Genomic DNA, 27,531 nt, shown 5'->3' on the forward strand with positions numbered 1-27,531 from the left:
CAGTTGTGTTGTCTGTTAGAATCAACACCTGCCCTGGAAGAAGTAACTCCTTGAAAGCCATTAATGCAAACTGGACTGCTAACATCTCCTTCATGTTGATATGTAGATGCTGTAGTCTGGCAGGCCACTTGTCTTGTATCCACTTTCCATTTAGATGAGCTCCCCAAGCAATGTCCGAGGCATCTGTCGTTAAAATCTGACTCGCCTCTGGCCGGGTCACAGAGAGTCCCTTGTTTAGGTGACATTCCTGAGCCCACCACAAAAATTCTTTTTGAAGGCAAGGTATTATTTGAATGACAGTGTCCAAATCCTGGCAGTGCTGTGTCCATACATTTTGAGATACCATTGCAGCTTCCTCATATGCAGTTTGGCATTGGGAAGCACCAGAATACAAGATGCCATGAACCCTAATGCTTGAAGGACTGTCCTTGCAGTCAGCACGGACTGATGAGATAGTTGATGGAAGTAAAGGGATAGACTCTTTTGTTTGTCCGGGGTTAAAAGGCCATCTGGGCTGCTGTATTCAGTCTCACACCCAGAAAGCACATGTCTTGAGAGGGTACTAGACTGGACTTTATTTCGTTCACAGAATACCCTAGGCATCTTAGCACTGCTATAACATATTCCAGATGCTGTAGAAGGTCTTCCTTTTCTTGAGCCAGAATCAGGCAGTCGTCCAAGTAAGGATAGATTTGAATTCCTTTTAGCCTGAAGTAAGCTATCACTGGAGCCAGAACCTTTGTGAATACTCTGGGCAGTAGATAAGCCAAAGGGCAATGCAGAGAACTGATAATGAGAATTTCCAGCTCGAAACGCAGATACTTCCTGCAACTTAGTCTTATAGGCACATGAAGGTAAGCTTCCTTGAGATCTAAAGTTACCATCCAGTGATCTTTGCCCAGCAGAGGTAAAAGCTGTTGTAACGTCAACATCTTGAACTTGGGAATGTCCAGATAAGTGTTGAGGATAGATAAATCCAAAATTGGTCTCCACGTGTTCCCCTTCTTTGGTACTAGGAACAGGCGAGAATAAAATCCTAGGCCCCTTTCTGATACAGGGACTGGCTGAATGGCCCCTATTTGGAGTAACAGAGAAATTTGCTTGTGAGCCTCTTTCCTTTGTGGAGGAGGAACGTCTGGCATGCCTTTGAAAGGGGCAATGTATGGAAATAAAACCTGTAACCGTGGTGAATGATATCCAACACCCATCTGTCTTGAGTAATTAAATCCCAATTTTCTTTGAAAAGAGACAGTCTTCCTCCCAAAGGAGCTGTCAGACGAGAATCTACTGGCAGCTGAAAAGGCAGGTCATTGGGTCTGTTTACGAAAGGACTGACCCCTGCCCTCACCAGAAGTCTGAGCAGGAGAACTCCCTGTTCTAGGCCTAAAAGAACCTTGAGCTCTGCCCCTACCACGCCTAGACCTACCCCTAGACTGGGAATCATAAGCAGGATATGTCCATCCCTTAGTAGGCCAATTTCTACTAAACTTCGGAGGCTGCACCTGCAAAAAATCTTTAACAGTTTGCATAGACTTAGCCTTGTCCTCCATTTTCTTTAAAACTGCTTCCACAGGCGAACCAAACAATACGTCAGACTGTAAAGGAGCATCCAAAATCCGTGTCTTAACATGCTCAGCTAAATTCTGATCCCTCAACCAGGCGTGCCTACGAAGAACAGAACCAGTGGCAGCCACCCTCGAGGAGGCCTGCACAGCATCAAAACCACATTGCAAGGAATGCTTACCCACCTGTTCAGACACATGAACTAAATCCTGCAACTCTTTACACTCAATACCTTCCGCCAGAGCATCCACCTTAGACTTCAATTGTGAAAGGAGATAATTTTGATATTTTAACATGTGAAACTGGCAATTCAACGCCCTCATGGCTAAAGTGGAAGAAGTATACACTTTCTTTCCCCATCTATCCAAAGCCCTTGCCTCTTTATCAGGAGGAACAGGATTTTTAACAACAGAAGCCTTAACACCTTTAGGCCCCTGAGAGACAGTTTCGGGTCTGCCCTGGGACTCTTAAAAGATACTTATGAGCTTCAGGCACCCTATAGTACCTATCCGGTTTAACTGGGGCAGGAGGCAAAGAATCAGGGTTCAGGGAAGCCTCTGCAAAACATCTTCCACCACATTCAGAACAGGAGGTATAGCTAAAGGCCTATGCTGGGGTAAAACAAGAATTCCCTAAGCCTCTTCCTGGAATCAGAGAAATCTTGACCTTCCCATTTAAAATGCTCCCTCATGGAATGCAGAGTCTCTGAAAATGAAAAATCCTCAGGAGGAGAAGCTGAAGGAGTAGAATCATCCACATCAGAATCAGAATAAGGAGGATACTCCTGCAAGTCTTCAGCAAGACTCAGAAGCCTCGAACACTGCTCAAAACTCTCAAACTCAGGTTCCACCCTAGGCCTCTTATCAGGAGGGGGCATAGAACCTCTAATCATAGTAATCAAATCCTCTGCCATTTTAAGCATATGTTTCTTAGGCAAAGATCCTGAAGAGCTAGGAGAAACCCCCACTGAAGTTAAACCTGGCCTGCCTCTCAAAGAAGCCTTGGAAACAGAAGGGGAGGCACTAACCACCTTAGGAAGAGAGGGAAGAACAGCCACCTGAGAAGCCCCTTCAGCCTGACCTACCTCCTGAGAGGACACATCCTGTAACAGTAAAGTCTCTCCCTGAGACTCCAAAGAAACTCCTGGCAGAACCTCCGGCTCCACTGAGCCTTCTAAAGAACCGACGTCCGGGCTTTGCTGCTTTGTCCTTGCGCTTTTTGGACGAAGCGGGCGTCGGAGCATCCGACGGCATTTTATAATTACAACACTTCCCAAAAACTAACCTAGCACAGTCTAACATTCTCTTAATAGTGCGTTTGTTAAATCTAGCACAAGAGCGGCATCCAACAACGTCGTGCTCAGGCCCTAAACAAGGTATACACAAGGTATGGTAATCCCTATGAGGTATCTGTTTCCCACAAGAAATACAGTTATTCACTTTTTCTGACATCCGGTTAAATACTGAGGCAAGAAAAAACCAAAATATTCCCCAACGGGGTACTTAGCCAACTTTGATTCGGTCTGAAACTCCGACTTCAGAAAATTTCAGAACGCCAACCTGCACTCGCAAAAACTGCTTCTGCATCGGACCATGCGGCAAAAAAGACTGAGGATATGACGTCGGTCATGCACATTAGTACCCTGACGTCCTGACGTCAGTCTAATGTGCCTTGACCGACGTCAGCCATATACTTTGGTATTCGGGCCGACTGGGACAGCGGACTACCCAATGGTTAGGACTGCAGCAATGTGGAATGAAGAACATCATGCTGGAGGGATAGATTCCTGTCCCAGAGACTTCTTATACTCTGGAATAAACTACCTATCTATATCAAACAAAGCTCCTCATTAGCACTCTTCAAGAAAAATCTTGATGGTTGGATGGGAGATAGGAAATTCATCCCAGGGATCACTTCTGTCGCTCTGCTCGACAGTGGCACAGGAAAATAATTTTCTTGGGTGGTGTATATATATATATATATATATATATATATATATATATATATATATAGTTTTTATCATTTTTATATTAGTATTGTTATTTTTAAAAATTATTAAAGTTTATGAAACAGCTTAGAAAAAGTCTGGGAATGCAAAAGTTAAGGCTATGTGCTGTTCATAATCTAACTGCACAAAGTAAAAAAAGGGGTTACAAATGTCAGAGGCAGACTTTAAATATTGCTTTAACAAACTTAAAAAGTTGCTAAAATAACAGGTTTTGAATTAACATGCCTTTCACAGGTCTGTCATACTTCAACAATATTACTAAAAGCTGAGGGAAGTAATCCAGTTTATTCACATGGAACAGAATTATAAAATCATAAACAGAAAGCTTAATAACAGAACAGTATTGTAAGTCAGTATGCACAGCACATAATAGGCTTGTAAATGCCCTCGGGCAGATAGCCTAGTATGAACCTATGAACCTATGAACCTGCATTTGTATTTGCTGACTAAGTAACTGCTTGGAGACAAACTGCTATTTTGGGGAGGCCAGGCCAACTCAGATGACTGGAGTGCAGGACAATCCACTTGGGGGGGGGGGGGGTGCAGTATTACACCTTAAAGAGTACAAACTGAAAAAATGGCTACAACCCCTGAAAGCAATAATACAGTGTATTTATTTAAACAGTAAAGTTAGTGTTGTCTTTGAAAAGAAGATGAGCAGACTAACCAGTTACAGAAGGACTTTCAACATCAGGGGCAATCTGAGAAAATAAAAACAGAAGCTACCAAGGTTACTGGTTCTGTACAGCAAAGTGGAAGGAATTAAGAATGGCAATGACATGGGATGCTGTAAAATAAGGATATATTTACAGAACACCATATGAAGGTAAATAGGGGATCAGGCAAACAAGGTAGAGAGTTTAAGGAAATGAGTATTATTTGTATCACTCTGATGAATGCCAACTAAAACATCTTTGTTAAGTCGCTAATGGTTAAGGATGCTTTAAGGAGGTGGAGGTTGCAAAGAAAGAGCAGAGTTATTGTGGTGGATTAAAGATTTTATATACAGTACAATAAGCAGTGAATAGTATGAATATTGGGATCTATATTATTTCTTCAACAGCTCAGGTTGTTGAATGCTCAATGATCGACACAAGTGTCGAAATTTCAAAATCGCAAACAGCCATATATGAATTCGGGGATTTGCCCTTTCCCCAATGTAGAGCGATCTCGGAGTTGGTATATTTAGTTAGGGGGGTGGGGGGGCACAGTCCCCCCTACTATATTTAGGTTGAAAAGTTAACTTTATTTCCGGATGGCCTAGCGAATTCTTTCCTGATGAAAGAATTTGCATATACGGCCATTTGCAATTTTGAAACTTTGATGCTTAATTGTCTATCATTAAGTATTCGACAACCTAAGCTGTCAAAGAAATAACAGACCCAAATACTGCATGATCGACTGTGACAGGCATGTTATCAAAACAATCACAAATGTTTTAAAGTATTAGTAGAGTATAGGTCTGGAGAAAGGTTTAGAATTTTAATGAGGGGGTCATTACACAATGCTTGCTGAAACCAGTGGTATAGTGATTATGGGGTGAATTGATGGACAGGTGAGTAAAGCAGAAGCAGGAGGAGCATGCTTTAAGCCAGATGTTTTTCATACACGCACACTTTTATTTATTGAAAGAGGAGCATGGAAAGGAAGTAAGAGGTAGGCCTGTAACTGAACTACTAATCTTGTATACGAGTGGCAAAGAAAATGTGAAAGACATGGAAGTAACTGAACAAATTCTGTAGAAGCTAGGTTAAAGGTCAAGTAAGAGGCTTCAGTAGGATTAAGAAACTATGGGTATAACATTCTATGAAAAACAAAAGTGCTTATGATAAAATTTGAGACCACAGAGCCGAGATGTAAAGAATGGCTGAAAGTATGGAATAGCAGCAGGAAGAACAGAACTCCAGCAAATTTGTCATAAGTCACTTGCTCAAATTTCTTTATGTTGTGGCCCATATTAGGCTGAGCTAAATTTGTTACCAGAACTGTGGAAAAAAGATTGCTGAATATATTTTTCAGTAGTACAGTCCAGTAGACTAAAGCCAAATAAAAGATGAATTCTATCTAGAAGAGAACAGACTTATGACCATGTATGTAGGGACTGAGTCTATTTATTTATTATTTTATTTTATCGTATTTATTTATTTATTTATTGTGAGAAACCCTATCAGAGAAATTCATAATAAGCATGGGAAGTACGCTGGCAGAGAGGTATAAATTCATGACACAGAAATGGATTTGGCTATTCAAAACAGTTATAGTAATGTTTCGAGAGAATGCTGTGAAAGCAATTAAGATAATGGCTCACTTGGTTACAAAAAATAAAAGTGAAAGACTGATCATAAACACATTACCATTGTTTTTCCTTCCTTTTGAACCCTGGTGTGAAAGATTAGACAAAGAAATTCATTAACGGTTCTAGAAAGCACAGCAATAGTTAGAATGAGTTATTGAGAGTCACTTCAAAGACTCCCATTAAAAAAAACAAACGTTATACAGGGCTAAAGAAGCATGAGCTTACTTAGTGTCAAATTGTGTGAGTTTTTATTTTGAGAAAGCATTGAGGGATTTGGTTATGAACAGGAAAGAACAGATGAATTTTACAGAGCTAAATCCCTCTACACAAAGGTGGAGCGTCCACTGACCCAGGCATATTTAGGCCCATCAGCCTAACTAGCCCGATCTGCAAGCCCATGGAATGCATTATCATGGACCTTATAAACAAGGACACTGGCAACCTCCAAACGCTTGGTCCCACATAGTTTGGTTTTATCAAAGGGAGATCATGCCTGTTAAATTTGGTCACCTTCTTCGAAACAGTCACCAAAGAAATGGATGAGGGGAAGATGGTGCACACCGCCTACCTTGACCTAGCCAAAGCCTTCAACACTATTCCCCATTCGGGCATAATAGATAAACTCTCCCAGATAGGCATCAACCCATATGTTACCAGATGGGCTGCTAACTGGCTCACTGATAGAACTCACTCAGTCAAAATAGGGGAAGCCACCTCTAGTAGTAGACCCGTAACAAGTGGCATACCCAAAGGATCGGTCTTAGGGTCTCTACTGTTTGGGATATACTTTCGGAGGTGCAAGCCAAAATCAGTGATCTGTGGTTGACCAAGTTTGCAGATGAATGCAAGCTAGGCACTGTTATAAAATTCCCCTAGTGATGTCAACATCCTCTAAGAGGGCCTTACCCAAACTAATGACTGGTGCCAGAAGCATGGCCTCAAACAGAATGCCAAGAAATGCATCATTATCCCCTTTGGGGGAAATGCCTTCCTCACTAATTATCACATTAATAACAACGTACTAAGCCTACCATCAGTCATGAGGGACTTGGGAACCCAGGTTGATAGCATCCTGACTTTTGACTACCATGTTGCCTGTGTTGTACAGAAGGCTTTCTACATGGCCCACCTCATAAGTAAGGGTATTTCATCCAGGAACAAGGAGGTTATAACATCCCTGTACTCCTCTCTTATCAGACCCATTATAGAGTACAAGGCCACCTTCAGCATTTACCTTGCCAAGCACATGCAGCAGCTAGAGAGACCACAGAGGTTCCTGACCAGAAAAATCCAGGGTCTTAAATACCTATCCTATACAGATAGGCTAAAAGCCCTGTCCCTCTACTCAGTCTTGTACAGACTGCTCAGTGGTGACCTGTGTCTGACATACAAGGCTGTCTCAGACTCAGCTTTGATGGAGGCGCTGTATATCTGTAAGTCAAACTCCACATGTAAGGCCTCAACCTAGTCTGTGACATTAACAGAACTTGTTGGTAGGATAGATTTATGCCCCAATGACTCTCCCCCATCTGTGGAACAGACTCCCTCTCCATGTCAAGCAGAGCATCTCAGTAGCCCTCTTTAAGAGGAACCTGGACGACTGGATGAGAAACAGAAACTATACCCCTAGAATCCCACCTGTGTCCTTGCTGGACAGGGAAAACAGGTGCTGACTTTGTGGGAACATGGGTGAAATTCTTGGATAGGCTTATAACGGCCTCTGGGCCAATAGCCTAGTTATCATCCTATGAACTCTCACAAGCCTAATGGAGGCAAAACACCCACTCAAGAGATTTAAATCTCTTCTGCAACATAAACAGCATGTATTGGTGGGAGAAATTTGTATCACAGAGAATATTGCTTCTCTGGTGTAGTCTTCCTCTCCACATAAAGCAAAGTACTTCTCTTTTACTATTCAAACATAATTTCATCCCTGGTTTAGCAACTTTATCTGTCACAGATATGGGCAAAATGTGAATGTTCTGCTCATCTATGGGTTATTCATACTTAAAATATAAGGGCTGAAAACATTGTGGGAACTTATGGCAAGGCTTCTGAAAACTGTCACGGATCAATGGTCTAGTAAATACCTATGAACCTTTGAAGGCTACCCTCTCATGCAGAATGCATGGCATCTAGAAATGCTTACTTTCAGACAAAGCATACTCATGTGGAATATGGCTATTTATGCAATATGTCTGTAGATACACACATCCAAATTATGTGAACAAGCATGATTTTTGCCATTACAGTTTTGACATACAAAAATATTACAAGATCGTTTCAGTCATTTACGTTTAATATGCCTATCCTTTCAGGGAAAAAATACTTAACAGATGCTTCTTTCCGGAGATCAATGACAAATTCATTGAACATTTTTTTCAAAACACAAAGATAATAACATGCTCAAAATCACATAAATTAAAATAAAATACTCTAAATGAGCTCAGCTATTTCTTATTAAAACATGTCTGTTTAAAAAAATCATTGCATTTAAATTCAATTATTTTTCTGTCAGGTATGCAAAGACCACCAAAATATTACGAAACATTTATTTATTTTTTTATTTTACATTTGTTGACCGGGCTGGTCTAACTGGACATATGTCCATTTTCAGTAGAGGTCCGGGGAGAAAAGCTCCAATATAGGCAATAGTATCTTAGCATACAGTATATACAACAGAAGGAAGTTACATTACATTATTTTAGATTAGACACAACAAAACTGTGTACAGAGTTACCTGGAATATAAAAAAACATTGGATAACATATAATAAAAAAGATAAAGCATACCAAGAATTGTTATTTTAAATCAGAGGCCTGGTTACAGGCATACAATCTTATACTTACATACAGTACATATTCAGTAGAGGCCTGGGAGAAAAGCTCCAACATAGGCAATAGTATCTTAGAATACATTATATACAATAGAAGGAAGTAACATTACATTATTTTAGATTAGACAATAGGGGGTGAGAGTTAGGGTTGCCACCTTTCAAATGCCCAAAGTGGGACATTTTTTATAGCTGCAGTACAAATCATACCCACAACTGGTGCAAAGGACAGAACTTCACTTTTTTGCCAAAATAAAAGATTATTCTTGTAGCATTTGAGTTGCTTATGCTAGTTTATATAACATTTACATGTTTCAGATCCAAGATAACTGTTTTATGAAACTATTAAAGAAAGCTTGGGAAATATTTTTGTCCTAAAATCTCAGGATATTTGCCATTTTTAATTTTTTTTTCGCAGGACACAACTGCCCAAAGAGGGACTGTCCCTCACAAAAGAGGGACAGGTGGTAACCCTAGGGTGAGATCTTTTAGAGAAGTAAGTCATGAAAGAGTGCAGAGAGGAAGTCTCTTTTAATACTAGGAAGTGGTTAGCATTCTAGTTACAATAGATAGGCATGACAAAACAACAGAGCAGATAAGTAAAGGGAGTGGGAGACAGGGAAATAGATTTTAGTCAGGGTTGGAGCAGGGACATAGCCAGTGTGTTTTGAGATGTTCTTTAAGATATTTTTTGAAGAGTAATGTGGAAGAAAATGATGAGAGTGCCTTAGGAAGCTGGTTCCAGGTTTTTCCCATTGTGCTGGAGAATAGTGAGTCCCCAGCCTTGTTGTTGGATTTAGTAGAGGAGACTAGAAGCTTATTAGCAGAGCGCAGTGTGGCAAGATTTATATAAGGGGTAACCAGACTAGTGAGGATAGGAGTATTGTTAGGATGGTAGAGAATCTTTTGGGTGATAGTAAGTTGTTGAGAAAGTAGTTGGTTCTGTAGTTCTAGCCATCCTAGCTTTTTAAGGTTGTGACAGTGATGGGTTCTAAAAGGGGAGCCAGTGGCAAATCTGGCAATGTTATTACAGCTGGTTGCAAGTTTGCTAAGGTTGTTTTTAGACAGGTTAGTGTAAATAGCAGAGGCATAAAACAGGGTAGAGATAAGGTGGGTTTGGGCAATGGTAGTTCTAGCTAATGGTGTGAGGAAGGGTTTGATTCTATAAAGGGAGCCTAGTTTTCTGTTGACTGATTTTATAGTAGTATTAATATGATCATCATAGCTAAGGCTGTGGTCTATTGTAATACCTAAGAGTCAGGTTGTAGTGTCTGAGGATATGGTAGTTCCATTGTTAGAAGTTACTGTGAAGTGACATTGTGGAGACCTGTGGTTAGGAGTAAAGAGCAATAATTTAGTTTTTTGGGGGTTAAGGAGGAGGCAATGTTGCATGAACCAATTTTCAACGGTATGAAATACAGTTTGGGTGAGAGTCTGGAGTGAGGAAACAGAGTTGGCAGAGCATATTAAAGATGAATCATCTGCATATTGTATGCAGGTGGCTTGTGGAATTTTAGAGTTAAGATCATTAATAAAGACTGAAAAGAGAAGAGGACCTAATATGGAGCCTTGGGGTACTCCAATGTTGACAGGGAGGGATGTGGATAAATTATTATCCCAGCGAACAGCTTGAAGTCTGTTATCTAAGTATGATTTAAACCAAAGTATTGCCTGTGGGTCAAGAGATAGGGATTTTAGTTTTTCAATAAGTAGGTGATGGTTAACCATGTCGAAGGCTTTTGACAGGTCAATAAATAGTGCAGAGGAAAGATTGTTATTATTACGATGTTTGTTAATACAGTCAGAAAAGGACAGCAAGGCAGTGGTTGTATTTTGGTGAGGCCTAAAGCCATGCTGACAGTTAGCAAGTAAATTATTAGAGAGAAGGTGGATTAGTAGCTGTCGGTGGATACACTTTTCCATTATTTTTGCTACTGGAGAGAGTAAGGCTGTTGGTCGGAAGTTAGAAATCTCTGTAGAGGAACCATCCTTGTGCAGAGGGATGATGTGTGAGACTTTCCAGATGGAGGGGATTGTTCCTTCTGTAATTGTTCTATTTATAAGGATGGATATAGGATAGGCAATGGCTTTAGACGCAATTTGCAGGTATTCAACTGGTAGACGGTCAGCTGAAGGGGTACAAGGTTTGAGTTTTTGATGGAGGGAGCCGATGAGGGATGTTGATACTGGTTGAAAATGAAATGAAGGAGCTGGGCTATTTATGCTGATTGATAGATTAGTGCTAACAGGGGGTAGTGTATTTGCTAGAGTTTGAATAGCTTTGGTGAAGTAGTTGTTGAAGGCATCAGCAATACGCTTAGGGTTATCCTGGATTATACCTGATGGGGTGGGAGTTTTGGAGTGCCCTGGCTGAAGCAGTTTGTTAATGCCTGACCAGATCTTTTGTGGTTTATGCTGGTGGGTTTGTTGTAGGTGAAGGTAGAAGTTTTTTTTGTCTAGCAGAATTTCTTTTTTAGTGGTATTTTGTAACTGTTTAAAGTAAAGATGGTCAGCTGAGTTTTTAGAAGCTCTCCATTTGGCCCATATTTTATTACGTAGGAGGATCTTTTGTCTAGTTTCTTTAGTGAGCCATAGAGCAGTTTTGGTCCTTATTCTGGTAGAGCGAGAGGGAGCATGGCAATCAAGGATTTGTAGGCATTTTGTATTGAAGTAAGATACTGCTTCTGGTAGAGCGAGAGGGGGCATGGCAATCAAGGATTTGTAGGAATGTTGTATTGAAGTAAGATACTGCTTCTGGTAGAGCGAGAGGGGGCATGGCAATCAAGGATTTGTAGGAATGTTGTATTGAAGTAAGATACTGCTTCTGGTAGAGCGAGAGGGGGCATGACAATCAAGGATGTGTAGGAATTTTGTATTGAAGTAAGATACTGCTTCTGGTAGAGCGAGAGGGGGCATGGCAATCAAGGATTTGTAGGAATGTTGTATTGAAGTAAGATACTGCTTCTGGTAGAGCGAGAGGGGGCATGGCAATCAAGGATGTGTAGGAATGTTGTATTGAAGTAAGATACTGCTTCTGGTAGAGCGAGAGGGGGCATGGCAATCAAGGATGTGTAGGAATTTTGTATTGAAGTAAGATACTGCTTCTTCTAGCTGAAGATGATGAAGTGGTGACCAGTCACATGCATTAAGTTAACCAGCATGTTTCCTTCTATTCTTCAAAATTCCTTATTAAAATAATAGGAATGTTGCTACTAATGTCCCAACTATGCATATTCAGGTGATGCAGTTTTTACTTTATTTTAGCACCTTTCCTTCTTTTTACGTCAGAAAGAATCTCCACATCCCCGCTGAACATACCTATCAACCTCTATACAAAGCCAAAACTAATGGTGGTAACAAAGGCCCAAAAACAGAGAAAGATTTTAAAATAGTTCATATAGGGAAGTTGCTCGAGTAACAGGATTTGCATTAGCATGCATTTTCTATGAAGTCTGAAACTCGGATGTCTGTCATTATTTAACAACTTCAATTCTCACTGATTTACCAGAAAACCACAAATGTTATGAGGAAGAGATAAAAAATATGAGGCAAAAATCCAGATATTCTGCAAAAAAATGGACAGTTGAGAGGTATGCTGCTGCATCTTCTTCAAGCACTGCATTACAGTCACTGATTAACTGATTATATTAATGTTCTTTTTAATTATCATGAATCTCTCTGCCCACTTATTCCCCCAGAATCTCTAATGAATTATTCAACCCCCTGCTGCCTGGACTTAGACTACTACATTACTCGCCAGAAGCCTTGTCCTTTTGGAAAGAAAAACCTTTTTGGTAACCAAATGTTTTAGTCTATGGTGGAGGCAAGAGTTACATGCCAATGAGCCATCAGACAGTATATGTTTTTTGTAGTGAATCTAATGCCCTCATCAGCAGCTGCTGTGCACATGACACCCAGCTCTACCTTCACCCTGCAGTGTATGCATAGTCCCACATACGCACCACATAATGAAGGGCAATGCATGAACACAAACTGGAAACATCAGGTATATTTTACAAGGCTCTACACTTTCTGTACAACCAACTCTCCAGTGTGTGTCAGCACAGCAGTGGAACAACCTGCCTCCCTCCCTCACTGAAAGGTTACCTGGTACTGTCCTCTCACTCAGACATTTTCCCAGCGAGCTCTTGCAGTGCCTAGGGCACTACCTGAATGCAGGTTGGCCATAATTAGGGCTTTATACGCAGCACTGTGACCTAGGAGTAAAATCTCTTCATCATGTCTCCAAGGTACAGGATTCAAGTCTAACTTTCGGAAACTGTGTGACTTTTGCAGGTTTTCCCTGTAACTGTGTGGTTTTCCCCTGGTACTCTGGTTTCCTTCCACAATCCCAAAACATGCTGGTTAACTAGCTACAAGTAGCAATTAATACAGAGGACTAAGACCTCTGAACTGCTTGCTTCCTGTACCCAAAGTATCAGGGTTTGTTTCTTTCTGCCTTCATTTGCCTACTGTGTGGCCCTCAGCAAATCATTTAACCAGACAGTGCTCCTATGTCACCCTGGAAAAGGGACAATTTATCCAGCGGGCTTACCTGGACAAAATAAATATACTCTAAATTGCAACATATATTTTATTTACCCTTGTCCATGTGGCTCATGTTATGGATGAAAGGGGTATACAGACCATTCACTAACTTAATTAAGCTAATTTTTTTCTCCATCACAGAGACATCTAACTTTGTATTGTTTATTTCGAATGATACAAACCATAACATTATTGGTGGTACTTTGCCCCAGAGGTACTTCTACACTAAAAAAAAAAAAAATTACAAAAAGAAAATATATCAAGTTTCATTAGTATGTGCTTCACACAGAATTCAGCCTTCCAATTGGTTTCAAATGACTCACTTCTCTGCATCTCAACCATTCTCCAATGAAATGTGCGACACAATAGCCTGGCTCAATTGTGCATCAGGATGGTGATCTGATTGTGACCCAGGTGACTGGAGTTTGATTAATGGCACCAGCAATGGAGGAGGTGGGCAGGAAGGGGAAAGAGTGAAGTGGCATGGCCTGCTTCCTTATCAGGTGGGGGGCTGCACACACTAAGGGACACAACAGGCAGTGCACTTACCATAGTAGAGACCAGATAAACCACTGCTCCTGTTTTCAGGGGAGGGGCATGACTGTTTGGTGGGAATGCCTCTTGTGAAAGTGAGGGGATGTCCTCATTAATCAGCTTGTTGCACATCCCTCCCCAGCACTTCACAGAGTGGGGGGGGGGGGCAGAAAACATCTTGAACCATCAGCAAAGGTTGTCTGAATTAAGGCCCATCCCAATTAACCCTTGCCCCAGTGATAAGGGGCAAAGGTTAATCGGGATGATTAACAATTGACAGGAAAGGAACTGGTGATCAACAGAAAGCAGCAGCAAAGAGAGCAAAATGTAGTGAAACAATGGTTCAAGAGTGAACAGTACATACAGCATAAGGAAATGTTTGAGTTTTACTAAAAAACAGTGGTATAATTCGCACTAAGGTTTGTGCAATTTTCAGTTTGCACCACATCAACAACCCTCTTTTCCCCATTTTTTGCATGGATGCAAGGTGTTGTGTCAGCTGGCGCCATCTCTTCTGATTCAAGACCACTCACTCTCTTACCTTCTTCGATTGTCAGGCCTGACTGTTGCAGGTCTTCACTCACACAATCCATCTCTTTGATGGACACCCTCATTTGCTCTTGCTTTTTTCCTGTCTGTCCCAAATCATTATCAGACTGTCTTCTGCTTTCCTGCACATATGCCCAAACCACTGAAATGTGCTCTCTTTTACTTCTTTGCAATTGGAGCTACTTGGGTTTCTGCTATGATGCCCTTGTTTCTTTATCTGTCCCACAGTGTGCATTCTACCAGCCCTCTCAGGTACTTCATCTCCATCACCTCTAGCTTCCTAAACTGTTCTATTTTCACTGCCCAGGTTTCTGTATCATACAATAGTACTGGTCACACCTTGTTTTGTAAACCTTACTTTTTAGCTTCTCTGGAAGTTTTCTGTCACACTACCCCAACTTGGCTGCAGCCTCTCAGATTCTACATTTGACCTCCTTATTCAGACTTCCCTTCTCCTCAACCAACCCTCCCAGACACTTAAAGTTGTTGTTTACCCCACTGTTTTCCCTTCAATCTCAATTTTCAGCTTCTTCTCATTTCCCCCATTTGGTGCCATTACAGCTGTCTTATCTGTAATCAGTTTTTCCCAGTCTACCTTCAGTGCTGCATTCAATTTCCCCTAACGACTGCTGAAAATCTGGTTCAGAGTCTGCCTGTAATGCCACATCATCTGCATACAGCAAAGTTTGTTGATCTGCCCTATTAGACCTATTTACAAATGTAGTTCATCACCAGTATTGAACACTACTAGGCTCAGACTAAAACCTGATGCCCACCCACTTACACCAGGAATCCTTTTGTGAGTCCAAACACTGTTCACACTTGTGTCACTCAGTCCTTGAACCCAACCTACAGTAATTCTACCAATGTTTCAGGGACATCTAACAATCACAAGGCTGCCAAATCAACTTTGTCATATGCTTTTTTCCAGCCTAGTAATGCCTAGATGGGCTCCTTCCTCATCTCTTTCTTCTTCTCAACTATCTGTCTCACTGCAGACATTCTGTTGGGTGTGTTGCATCCTAATCTGAATCCATACTGCTCATCTCCCATCTTACTTTCTACTCCTCTGCATATTCACTTATCAATTACCATTTCCAGCGCTTTCATACAATGTGGCAGGAGTGTGTCATCTCTGCACTGAACATAGTTGCAAATATCCCCTTTGTTCTTATACAATGTCACTAGAATGATTATTCTCCAGTTATCTGGGATACATCTTTCTCTCCATACTAATAGGAGTATCCTCTGGAGCCACTTTCTCTCCATACTAATACAAGTATCCGCTGGAGCCACTTTCTCTCCATACTAATACAAGTATCCGCTGGAGCCACTTTCTCTCCATACTAATACGAGTATCCTCTGGAGCCATTTCTCCCCTAACTCAGCCAAAACCTTGATGCCATGACCTGAGTCTGTGTCTGCTGCTTTCCCCAACTTCATTTTCTTTAATGCTGTCCTTACTTCTTCTAGGGTGGGCTCTTCCTGTTCTCTCATCGTGAGCTGTGTCTGGAGTAGTACATCTTCTGTGGGATGTTCTTCATTTAGAAGCTGCCTGAAGTACTCCTTCCATTTGCCTTTGATGCTCTGTGGACTGGTGAGCAGGTTGTCGCTGACGATCCTTAAGAAGGGCATCTGATGACTTATCTTTTTTACCTCTTTCTTTGCCTTGCAGCCTGATAGTTTTATTGTGCCATGCACTGAGTCACTTTCCAGAAGATGGTAGAGTGTCTCTGATTCCTTTTTCTTTGCTATTGTAACTGTTCCCTTAATCTCTTTGTCAGCCAACCAGTATTCCTTATTAGCTTGGTCTGTCTTTCCTATTTCCCACTTTTTCCTACACTTCTTTCTTTTGACGACTTCCTAGACTTCTGCATTCCCCCACCAGCTTTATTTATGTATCTTATTTCCACACCTGCCTCAGCCACATATCTGTTCTACAATCTTCAGAACATTCTATTTTGAAATGTTGCCATTCTTCTTCAAATCCACCTACTTCCGCTTCTTCCTCAGGTGCGAGAGCCCTGAATATTTCCTTAAGCTCTTGTACTTTCTCTACAGTGTACAGAGTACCTTAAATTATTATGGCCTTTTTTGCTGTCAGGTTTTTGAGCGCTAAAACAAGTGACATACATTGTTATGTTGAGAGACAGAGAGAGTTATAAAGCGCGGGCATGTCCACCTACATGATCTTTAAATACAGGAAGGAATAGTCACTGGACTAATTTATTCCAGCAGTATTGATGAGTGACAACAGAATGTTTCAGTGGGCTACCAATGAAAAATGGTGCTAGCAATGGGAGTGGGGTTAGTCTTGCATCTTCAATTAGGGCAATGAGTGCAAAAAAGATACATCAGTTGAGGCGAGAATTCACTTAGACTGTTTAAAAAAATGCTGAAACAAATATGAATGGCTCTGTAAAAAAAAAAAAAAAAGAAATAAAAGTGTTGCTGTATAAACATGAACTACATGAAGAATATTGTAGCAAAAAAACTGACTGCAGTGAATGTGGTGTAATCCAAAATATAAGTAACCCACCAAATGTACATAAACATTTGTGTGTATAGTCTAATTCTTTTTACCTTTCAGAGATAAAGTGTTTTATATGTTTTCAAATCTACTTCTTCAGGAAATGTCAAAGAAGACCCCCAGCACAGTTGCGTAATGGTAAACTGTATGACTCTCATTTTTTTCTTGCCTTTACCTGTTTGAGTTCTTGAGCTTCTGCATCGGATACTGTCTGCTGCTGCTGAACCTGCACTTGACCGTCTCCTTCTGCTAAATGTTCTGACTTGTCTATGACATCAGTGGGTGAAAAGGAAGGATCACAGTCACAAAGAGGAGCATACAACAGCAAGGCCAATGTTCAGATATACTAAACATCAAAAGACAGTCTGTGCATGTAAAGTTTCTGATTTGTTTTGCTAAGCGTGAAATATAGCAGGAAGAAACAACAACTGTCAAGACTGCTACGACAAAAGGACAATTATGCTGAAACATTAACCATACACAAAACTTGCACACTTGCCACAATGACAGATCTTTATGATTTATGTCCATCCACTTCAATATCTAGAAGTAGCCACTGCAGGAACCCGGCACCGGAAAAACTTCACCAGGCTCCAACTCTGGTTACTCCTATAAAAATAAATTATGTTCTTATCATAACATTCCATCTGTGTTATTGATCTTCATTCATTCATGACAGATGGGTCTTGGTTCTGACCTCGGAACTGACTCGGCCATTATAACAAGCTTGGGCCAGCCAAAAAAAACTCTCGAGCTAAGGTTACCCATACTGCCCCTCTCTTCATCTCCTCAGATTGAGTTTGCCCATAAGAAAAGAAAGCAGAGACCTTGTCTGAGCAAATGCCCTGTCATGAAGCTAGAACCAAATCCGAACCTCCAGGAGTCTTATGGATGGGGGTAGGAGTGTGAGATGTCATGAATGAATGAAGATCAACAACACAGATGGAACGTTACGGTAAGAACATAACTTCTTTATCTGATGTTGTTAATCTTCATTCATTCATGATGGATGGGACAGAGTCCCTAGCTACTTTATTTCCTGGGAGGCCCTATGGAAAGATATACTTGAACACCACTTTGCCAAAGGATGCTCTCCCCCTGGAGACCAAGTCCAATTTGTAATGAGTGATAAATGTATGATGAGTAGCTCATGTGGCTGCTGCACAAATGTCATCCATAGAAGCTCTAAAATGAAAAGCGACTGAAGTAGTAATTGATCTGGTCAAATGCACCTTGATTTTAGTTGTTAGATGCATTTGATTTTGTTGGTAGGCAAAGGAAATACAGTCCCTCAGCCATTTTGCCAAAGTTACTTTAGTAACAGGTTTTTACAATTTGAGTCCTGAAAAGGATAAGAATAATTGGTCAGATTTCTGTAGTGATTTAGTCCTATCTAAGGAGAAGTGTAATTGTCTATGCACATCCAATAAGTTCTCCTTTATTAGAAACATTTGGGAAGAAAACTGGCAGGTCAATGGATTGATTCATGGGTAGAAAGGATGGACCAAAGTGACACAGATGTGGCAATTGCCCTTGTGGAATGGACCCTAAGTTTTGTTTGCAGAGGCAAGTCATTTTTACTGTACACAAAAGAAATGCAGTCTGACAATTATCTGGAAAGAGTAACATTAACTACTGCTCTACCTAACTTAAGCTTTAAGAAGGCAACTCAACAACTGATCGGATTTTTTGAATTTATTGGTCTTATGAAGACAGAACCTAAGTTGACGATGAACGTCTAGCATATGTAAAATATATTTTTTGTTTGAGAATTTGGGGAAAAAGACTGGTAAGTCTAATGATTGATTTTCATTTGTCTTGGATGCCACCTTAGGAAGGAAGGATGAGTTAGTTCTCAGGAAACTCTTTTTATGAAAAAACAGATAAGGAGACATGAGTCTCTGAGATCCATCTGGCTGATGTAACAGTCACCAGAAATATTAGTTTTCCAGGACAGAAATTTCAGATAAACTGATGCTGCTGGTTCAAAGGGTGGTTGAGTTAATACCTGTTGCATGACAGCAATATCCTATGTGGGTACTGGATTCCTGATAGGTGGACATAGAAGAAAGGTTCTCTTCAAAAAGGCTGTAGAGGACTCTTAAGGAGACTACAGAGTTGTCATTCTGTCCTATGTGGAAACATGAGATGGCAGCCATTTCCACTTTGATAGTAGAATAATTAGAGCCACTGTGGAAAAGTTCAACCAAAAACTTCAATATAGAAGGAATAAGAGCAGAGAAGAAGTCCAACCCTTTGAATTAGCCCAAACAGAAAACCTCTGCCATTTGCTAAGGTAGGTCTTCTTAGTGGATCTTTTTTGAGAAGCTATGTCCTAGACAACAGAAGAACTGGCTAAGGTTACAGCTAGAGGAACCAATCAGTTAATTTCATGGATCTCTGGAGGCAGACTGGATGGATGCGTTAAAAGAAGATTTGAATACGGATACAACATCCATGGAGGATGTACTAGTAGAGGCCACAGAAAGGGAAACCACTTTTGCTGGGACCAGAAAGAAGCATTAAGGGTTACACCAGCCTTGACAATTCTTGATTGCTGTATGAATCTGATCATTAATGACAGAGGGGTAAAGAAAGAGGAGACCTGAGAGGCAACTATAGACTAGAACATCCCCCGGTGACCTCCCATGTACAAATAATCAGGGTTAAGTAACTGCTGCACTTGATGTTTACGTATGTTGCAAAGAGTCTGCAGCATGGTTGGCCCCAGCAACAAAAAATCAAGGTTGTCACTGTTGGGTTGAGGTAGCACTTGTGAGGCATTAAAATAGTTCTGTTTAACTTGTCCGCTAGTATACTGGACATCCTCAGTATGTACGCTGCTGTCAGAAAACTAAGAGAAGGCATCACCCACTGCCAAACTCTTGTGGCCGCTCAACAGAGGGAACAGTGGGGTGTTCCTCCTGGTTTGTTCATGCACCAGACTACAGACATGTTGTCTGATTGTACTGAAAGCAGACTGTCTGAGGAGGACATCCTGGAGTGCCTGCAATGCTAGGACTACCCTTATCTTCACTATATTGATATGAAGACTGACCTGTGTTTGTGACCAAGTAGCTTGAACTTCCCTTCGAAATGCACCCCACCCCTAACCTGGGAGGGAGGCATCTGTGGTTACTATAGCCACAGGCAGATCCATTTGAAATGGACATCCTTCTGTCAATGAAGGACATTTTATTCACCAAGATATGCTTTGTCTGCATATTCAAGTGATGCAAATTTTCATATGCAGAGGATGAATGTTTTGAGACCAATGCAAAGCCAGAGTCCATTAAAGTACTTTCATGTAAAATCTGTCTAGTGGTACCATTAGAACTGTGGGGGACATTACAACTAAAAGATGAAGAATCAGCCTTGCTGGAGGGGAAGGATGATGGGTGTACTTGCCTAGCTGTAAGGCACAGGATGAGCACTCTGGGAAGGGGATCTGTAGAACTGAATTCCAGGTAACATCCATACCTCTCAACTGTACAGATTTTCACAGAATGTCCAGCTTTTTGTCTCATATTTTTGGTCTGTTTCTCATAAAATTGTGGTCTTCTGGCAAATCACTGAAGGTTGAAGTCAGAAAATAATGAGCTATTTGAGTTCCAGACTTCATACTCTTCAGAATAAATTCATGCTAATGCAATACCGGTTATTCTATCAATTCTGTAAGTTTGTAAGAGCAACATTTAAAAACTGTCCATATTCTTGGGCCTTTGTCCCCCAATAATTTATAGCTTTGTCCAGACTTCTTTATTCTAAGAGGTTGAGAGGTATGGTGACATCCGATAAATTCTATCTGCTGCATTGGGATAGGATGACTCTTGGATAGGTTGTTTATAATTACCAGATCCTGCATTAGTTGGAGCAGAAGGTCTAGATGATTCACTAGCAGATCCCTGGATATAGCAATTAGGAGCCAAAAGTCAAGCTACAGGAAAACTTGGATCCCTTGCAGGTAAAGATGTGCTGCCACCACTACTATTATCTTGGTAAACACCCTGTGGGCTGAGATGAGACCAAAAGGTAGAGCTCTGAATTGATAGCAAAGAGAATGGTCCCCAGTAGGAAATGTAAGAATCTCACTAAATGTTTCTCTGTCTTCATTAATAGCATGCATCCTGAAGATCTATAGAATACATCCAATTGTCCTTCCTCAGTAGTGGCAAAATGGACTGAATTGTGACCATCCGGAATTTTGTCTGCCTCAAAAAAGTACAGTTGTGTACACTTACCATAAATGTAGATGTTCGAGTGTATTCACTGTTGCAGTCATCACATTTGGGTTATCCCTGCCTTGATAGCCCTCGGCCGGACAGAATACCAGATGTTTCAGACTCGGGCGTCTGTTGCTGTTGCCTACACAGACTGATGTCAGGTCGTCAGAGATATAAAGAGAGGCAGCCGACGCCATTACATCAGTGTTTCTTGCCATAACTGTCAGGAGCCCCCAAAGGAGGCATGGATCAGAGGACTGATTCCAACTATTGTAATAAACAATAAAAACAGTATGTCTCTGGCCCAGAAAAAGATAAAAAAATAAGGGGAAGAGAGAAAGTATCAGATATGCAGGGCACAAGAGGGTGGGAAACCAGGAGTGCAACAGTGAATGCACTCGAACATCTATATTTATGGTAAATGTACACAACTATACTATGTTCTTTGTGTTTCACTGTTGAAGTCATCACATTTGGGTAGATTCCCAAAGCTTTATTAGAAAGAGTGGAGGTAGCCCAGGGGGCTAAAGGTTGGCTATCATGCCCTGCAGAACTGCAGTGGCAAACCCTGCCCTTCTCTTGGAAAAAAACTGGCAGATGGTAATGTTTTGTGAAGGTGCACAGATGTCCAAGTGGCAGCCTCCAGAATATCCCTAGTAGGTACCCCCCTGAGGAAGGCTGCTGAGGTGGAGGCTGCTCTGGTAGAGTGGGTTCCAATTCCCTTAGGTAGAGTCTTACTATGGTGCTTGTAGGAAAAATGAATGCAGTATGCTATCCATTTGGAAATGATTTGTTTAGAAATTGGTTTGCCCTCTGCCCCTGTGGCAAAACTGACTAGCAGCTGGTCAGATTTTCTGAAAGGCTTAGTCCTGTCAAGATAGTACCTAAGCTGCCTGTGTACATCTAGGGAATGCAGAATCCTTTCACCTTTGTTTAGTGGGTTGGCAAAGAAGGTGGGCAAGTGAATGGATTGGTTCAGGGCCATGCTAGAAACCACCCTGGGCATAAAGGAGGGATTAGTTCTAAGGGGGACCCTGTCTGCATGGAAGATAATGAAGGGCTTGACTGCCATAAGAGCTTGCAGCTCAGAGACCCTTCTGGCAGAGGTAATGGCCAGGAGGAAGGCGGTTTTCCAGGAAAGGAATTTTAAATCTGCTGAGGCTGCTGGCTCAAAGGGAGGCAAGGTAAGCTTCTCCAGGATGAAGTTAAGATCCCACGTGGGGGGTGGGTGCTCTTCTGGGTGGCCTCAGGTTGTTAGCTCCCCTGAAAAACTGTTTGATCAAGGGGTGGGAGAAAATAGGTTGCTCAGAATTGCAATGTGCAGATATTGCAGAGGCATGAATTTTTATGGAGGAGAAGGAAAGGCCCCTGTTAAGTAGTCCAGAATAATAGGGAGAGTCAGTTGGGACATAGAGACTCCCTTAGTATGGAGCCAGTTACCGAACCTCTTCCACTTATCTGCATAGGATTTCCTGGTGCTCGGGCATAAGGCTTCTCGAAGGACTTCCAAGACCTGAGTGCTGAGGAGGGCAGATTGATGGGGATTTAGGCTATGAGCCAAGCTGCCAAGATGAGGGTTTGTAAGTGTGGGTGCAGGAATTTCCCTTTGCCCTGGGTCAGAAGGTCTGGTGTCTGTTGTAGATGCCAAGGGGGGGACTGAGACAGACTGAGTAAAAGGGGTACCAATGCTGTCTGGGCCAGTCCAGTGCAATTAGAATGATCCTTGGCTTTTCTTCCCTTATTTTTATTACCACTCTTAGGAGGAGAGGTAGGGGAGGGAATGTATAGGCTGAGAGGAGTGCCCAAGAGAAGGAATGGGCATCCACTCTCCAAGCCCTGTGGTGGTAATCCCTTGTGTAGAATCTGCTGAGAATGTGGTTGGCTGGAGAGGCAAAGAGGTCGACCTCTGGGAGTCTCCATGTTTGGATAATCTGAGAAAAGACTGACCTGCTGAGTTCCCACTCATGTGGGTCCAGTACCTGCCTGCTCAATTAGTCTGCCAGGGTGTTTTGTGAGCCTGGAAGGTACTGGGCTATCAGATGTAGGTTCATACCCACTGCCATGGCCCATAGGGTCATGGCCTGTCTGCACAGGGGATAGGAATGAGTTCCCCCCTGCTTACTGATGTACCACATCACTGTGGTATTGTCTGTTTTGATGAGGAGAGTCCCTTGAGTGAGGAGGGGTCTGAAGGCCATTAAGGCTTGCTGTACTGCCATCATTTCTTTCAAGTTTATGTGCAGTGATAGCTGTTGTTGGTTCCATGGCCCCTGAATGCATTTTCCCTCCAGGTGAGCCTCCCAGGCATAATCTGACGTGTCTGTGGTGAGGCTTTGAGTGGTGGGTGGTGGTAGGAAGCGTAGCCCCTTGTTCTGTGCGCAGGCTTTGGCCCACCAAAGTAACTCTGCTTTTAAGCATGGGCTCAGGGGAGCGTAGTTTCCAGATCCTGTGTATGTTGACACCAAAGACTCTTTAGGTACCATTGTAGTTTCCTCATATGTAGTCTGGCATACAAGTAGCTGGAAGAATTATCTGCTTTTCTGGTGTGAGAGATGCCATCTGGGAAGTTGTGTCTAGACTTGCTCCCAGAAAACCAATCTTTTTTGTGGGCACTAAATTTGACTTCTTTTTGTTGATTGTGTACCCCAAAGAGGTGAAAAGGTTTATCACAAAGGCTAGGTCTTACAACAACTTGTCTTGGGTATCTGCCTGAATGAGGCAGTCATCCAGGTATGGGTAAATTTGTATATTTCTCTGCCTGCAAAAGGCAATGACAGGTGCTAGGCATTTTGTGAACACTCTGGGCGCAGTAGATAAGCCAAAGGGCAGAGCAGAGAACTGAAAGTGCTGAGTGCCTGCTCTGAAACAGGGATATTTTCTGCACAAGTCCCTGATAGGGATATAGGAGTTGCTGGAGTGTGAGCATCTTGAATTTTGGGATATTTAAGAAGGTATTGAGGGAGGATAAGTCCAAAATGGGGCACCAAGTGCACTCCTTTCTGGGAACTAGAAACAGTCTTGAGTAAAAGCCTAGTCCCACCTATTCTTCTGGAACAGATTCTATTGCCCTTATGGAAAGTAAGGTAAGAATTAGTTTTTGAGACTCTGCCCGCTGATTTGGAGGAAGGTCTGGGTACCCCTTGGCAACAGGTAAGGTGTGAAACGAAAATTTGTACCTTTGAAATACTATTTTGAGGACCCACTGGTCGTCGGTGATGGTGGCCCAGACTTGAAAGAAGTTTAAGAGCCTTCCTCCCAGAGGTTGAATGTGGGGAGGGTCATTGATTGTTTTTGCTAAAGGGGGTTGTTTGGAACTTCCTAGTTTAGGGGTAGAGGAGGTCCACTGTTTTGTTCTCTGTGAGCTTTGAGAGAAGGGTCTGGTTGTTTTGCTGCTTCTAGACCTAAGTTGGCTTTGCTTTGAGGTTGCAGGAAATGCCCAGTGCTTGGATGGGTAGTTTCTGCTGAACCTTGGTGGCTGTACTTGTAAGACGTCTTTAACAGTTTGCATAGATTTTGCTTTTTCCTCCATCTTTTTAAGCACCTCTTCTACTTTGTTACCAAAGAGGTTGTCTTTATGCAAGGGTATATCCAGTAGTTTAGATTTAACATGGTCAGGCAGGGGCTATTCCCTAAGCCATGCATGCCTACAAATGACAGAGCCTGTGGCTGTTGCCCTGCATGAGGCTTCTAAAGCATCAAACCCACAGTGCAAAGAATGCTTAGTCACCTGGCAGGCAGAATGCATTAATTCCTGTAATTCTTTGCATTCCATCATAGCTTTAAGGTTCCAAAATGTGCTGCTGATACTTTAACATATGGAAGTGACAGTTAAGGACTCTAATGGCAAGGGTAGCTGATGTGTACACCTTTTTCACCCATCTATCCAGAACCCGGGATTCCCTATCAGAAGGGGTAGGGTTTTTTGCTGTTATGGCTTTAACCCCTTTGAGGCCTTGAGTGATGATCTCTGGGTTGGCAGCAGGGTTTCTAAACAGAAATTGGTGAGAGTCAGGGACTCTGCAATACCTGTTAGGTTTCCTGGGAGCAGGAGGGATGGCATCAGGACTTAAACTGGTCTCAAAGGTCTGTGCTGGGGTAAATCCAAAAATTCTCTATGCCTCTTCTTAGACTGAGGGTAGTCCTGACTCTCCCATTTAAAATGCTCCCGGAGGGTATGCAGTGTTTCCCCAAATGAGAAATCCTCAGGTGGGGAGACTGAGGGTATTGATAACTCAGCATCAGAATCTTCATAAGCAGACAGTGTTTGCATTTCATCTGCCTCAATAGATAACTCAGATTGTTCAGAATCTGATTCTGGTAAAAATTCAGGGGACAGGTCTCTTTTTCATTTAGCGGTAGTCGGTTGAGATCCCTAATAAGGTAAATGAGATTGTCTGCCATTCTTAGCATTTGAGCCTGCGGTAATAGTGCAGAGGTCTTCGGTTTTTCATGTAGTTTTGCTTGTAAGTCGAAAGGATTCCACAGGTTTTGCAACAGTGGTAGTCGGAACAGAAGACATCGGTTTAGATCTGGAATCGGTAGTACGAAGGCCTTCCTCGGAAGCTGGTGCCTGCTCAGCGGCTCCGGACCCATCCAAGGTAAAGACAACTGCAGGATTGTTAATGGAGATGGAGGCGTGCGGCATGGCAGACTCCAAAAGGGTCTCAACAGAGGCCTGCACTGAAACTGAAGTAGGCGTCGGGGACTGCAAAAGCATCTCACCAAGGCCCAGAGAACCGACAACTGATTTAGCGTTTGTGCCATTGGAAATTTTAATCCTTAATGGTCTGTCTCTATCTTTACGCTTTTTGGGAAGATCGGAAGTCGGATAGCTAACGGACACCATACCTGGAAACTTCGTAGTTGTACTGAAATGCCTAGCAAGAATTTTAGCCCGACGATGAATAGTGCATGGGTTAAACAAGGCACAGAAACAGCAATTGGGGACATCGTGCTCAAGGCCTAGGCAAGTAATGCAGTAAGAGTGAAAATCTCATTGAGGTATCCGTTTTCCACAGGCGAGACAATTATTAACTTTCTCTGACATCAGTTAGAGCAAGAAAAAAGGATCCCCAATGGGGTACTTAGCTTTCAAAGGCTTCACTTCAATTCAGAAAAATGAGGAGAGGTAAATGGCCGACCGGCACTTGTGCGAAATAATTCTTGCAGCATGTAAAATGTGAAACAAATGTATACACTGTAAAAGTCACCTTATTTTTTAGCAGAGATGCAGCAAAACAACTTAGCTTTTTGTACACATTGGTAGAGGTTTTTTTTTTTTTTTTTTTTTTTGCAAAAATTGCTTCATTTGCTTTGCAGCTTCATCCTCGCAGAGTTCACAGGCCACAGAAACAGGAAACCTTTAAAAAAAAAAAAAATAAAGAACCTTATACTCTGAAAAGAGAGAGAGAGAGAGCAAGAGTGAATATGTGTGAACATCTTAGCAGCAGTTGCTGGGATTTGCCTTCTAAAGTGTGCAAAGATATCTTACTAAAAGGACACAAAGCCTAAACAATATGTCCTAAATGGAGCAACTCAAAGCCCTGTCACTATTCGTGGTAACCTACAGACTTGTTAAGAAGCAACCCATTGTCCAGTATTGATGAACTTACTGCACTTCAAGTCAAATGGCAGCATACACACTCTGTGTAGAAATAAAAAAATACTTCTGCAACATCAACGGCTTAGGACAAGTACATCTCGCAGATGATGCAATTGCTCTGGAACAGACTCCCCATCCACATTCAAACATAACTTAGATGTATGGCTGGACAATCCAAAATTTATCCAGGGACTGCCCACTGTAGAATTAATGGACAGAGGCAGCTCGTAAATGCTTGGCTCCCCTCAAATTATCTAAGGTATGATCTAGTTACTCTCACTAGGGGTAATATATAACTATCAACCACTGGAAGGGTAAAGGCCAATATAACACCAAATGGGATGGGGTAATTCAAGCACAAAAAGGAAAACTGACTAGGCTTAAAAACACCTGCAAGGGCAGTTAGCCTAGTACTTACCTACGAACACATAACAGGTCCTTTTAGACTGACAGCTCACATTTTGGAATTATAGACTGTGAACTTTCTTCATACAGTGAATGTAGGTAACAGGTAGGCAGAAAGGCAGAACTGCAGTAAGAGGTAGGCAGAATACACTAGCCCACCCACTAGCAATATTTCAGGATCAAAATGACTGCAGATAGTGTTTACTAAAAGTAATTCATTGTGTGTGTGTACACTAGAAATCATTTGGCTGACAAACTTGACTGATGTAGAGATTATATCTCTACTCCAAAGTTGTTTGAAACAAGTCTTATACAAGTGTGTCTGATATTGGCCATAACACGAGGCAGTAGTGTACATTTGCAGTGCTCTATTAAGAGCAGTCAACCCTAGCATACTGACTATGCCAGCACTGTAGATTTGAAGGCAATACTGTAACATA

The 27,531-nt window shown here is 41.9% G+C and overlaps 1 protein-coding gene across 9 annotated transcripts in view; it reads right to left on the bottom strand.

Moving 5' to 3' along the window:
- The window catches only part of SNAP47 (synaptosome associated protein 47), a 601,169-nt gene that overhangs the window by 172,509 nt on the left and 401,129 nt on the right, over positions 1 to 27,531 (bottom strand). For 6 of the 9 annotated variants that reach the window (XM_044065857.1, XM_044065858.1, XM_044065860.1 and 3 more), the window contains one exon: positions 17,037 to 17,128. The exons of 2 other annotated variants lie outside the window; for them this stretch is intronic. In XM_044065857.1, coding sequence (XP_043921792.1) covers positions 17,037 to 17,128 — 92 coding nt within the window. Of the gene's footprint in view, positions 1 to 17,036; positions 17,144 to 27,531 lie in introns of all 9 variants that reach the window. One more of the 9 variants, XM_044065855.1, reaches the window with a different exon arrangement.

Source organism: Protopterus annectens, chromosome 3.part0 (assembly GCF_019279795.1).
Source record: "Protopterus annectens isolate FY-2018-M chromosome 3.part0, PAN1.0, whole genome shotgun sequence".
Classification (NCBI taxonomy): Eukaryota; Metazoa; Chordata; order Ceratodontiformes; family Protopteridae; genus Protopterus; species Protopterus annectens.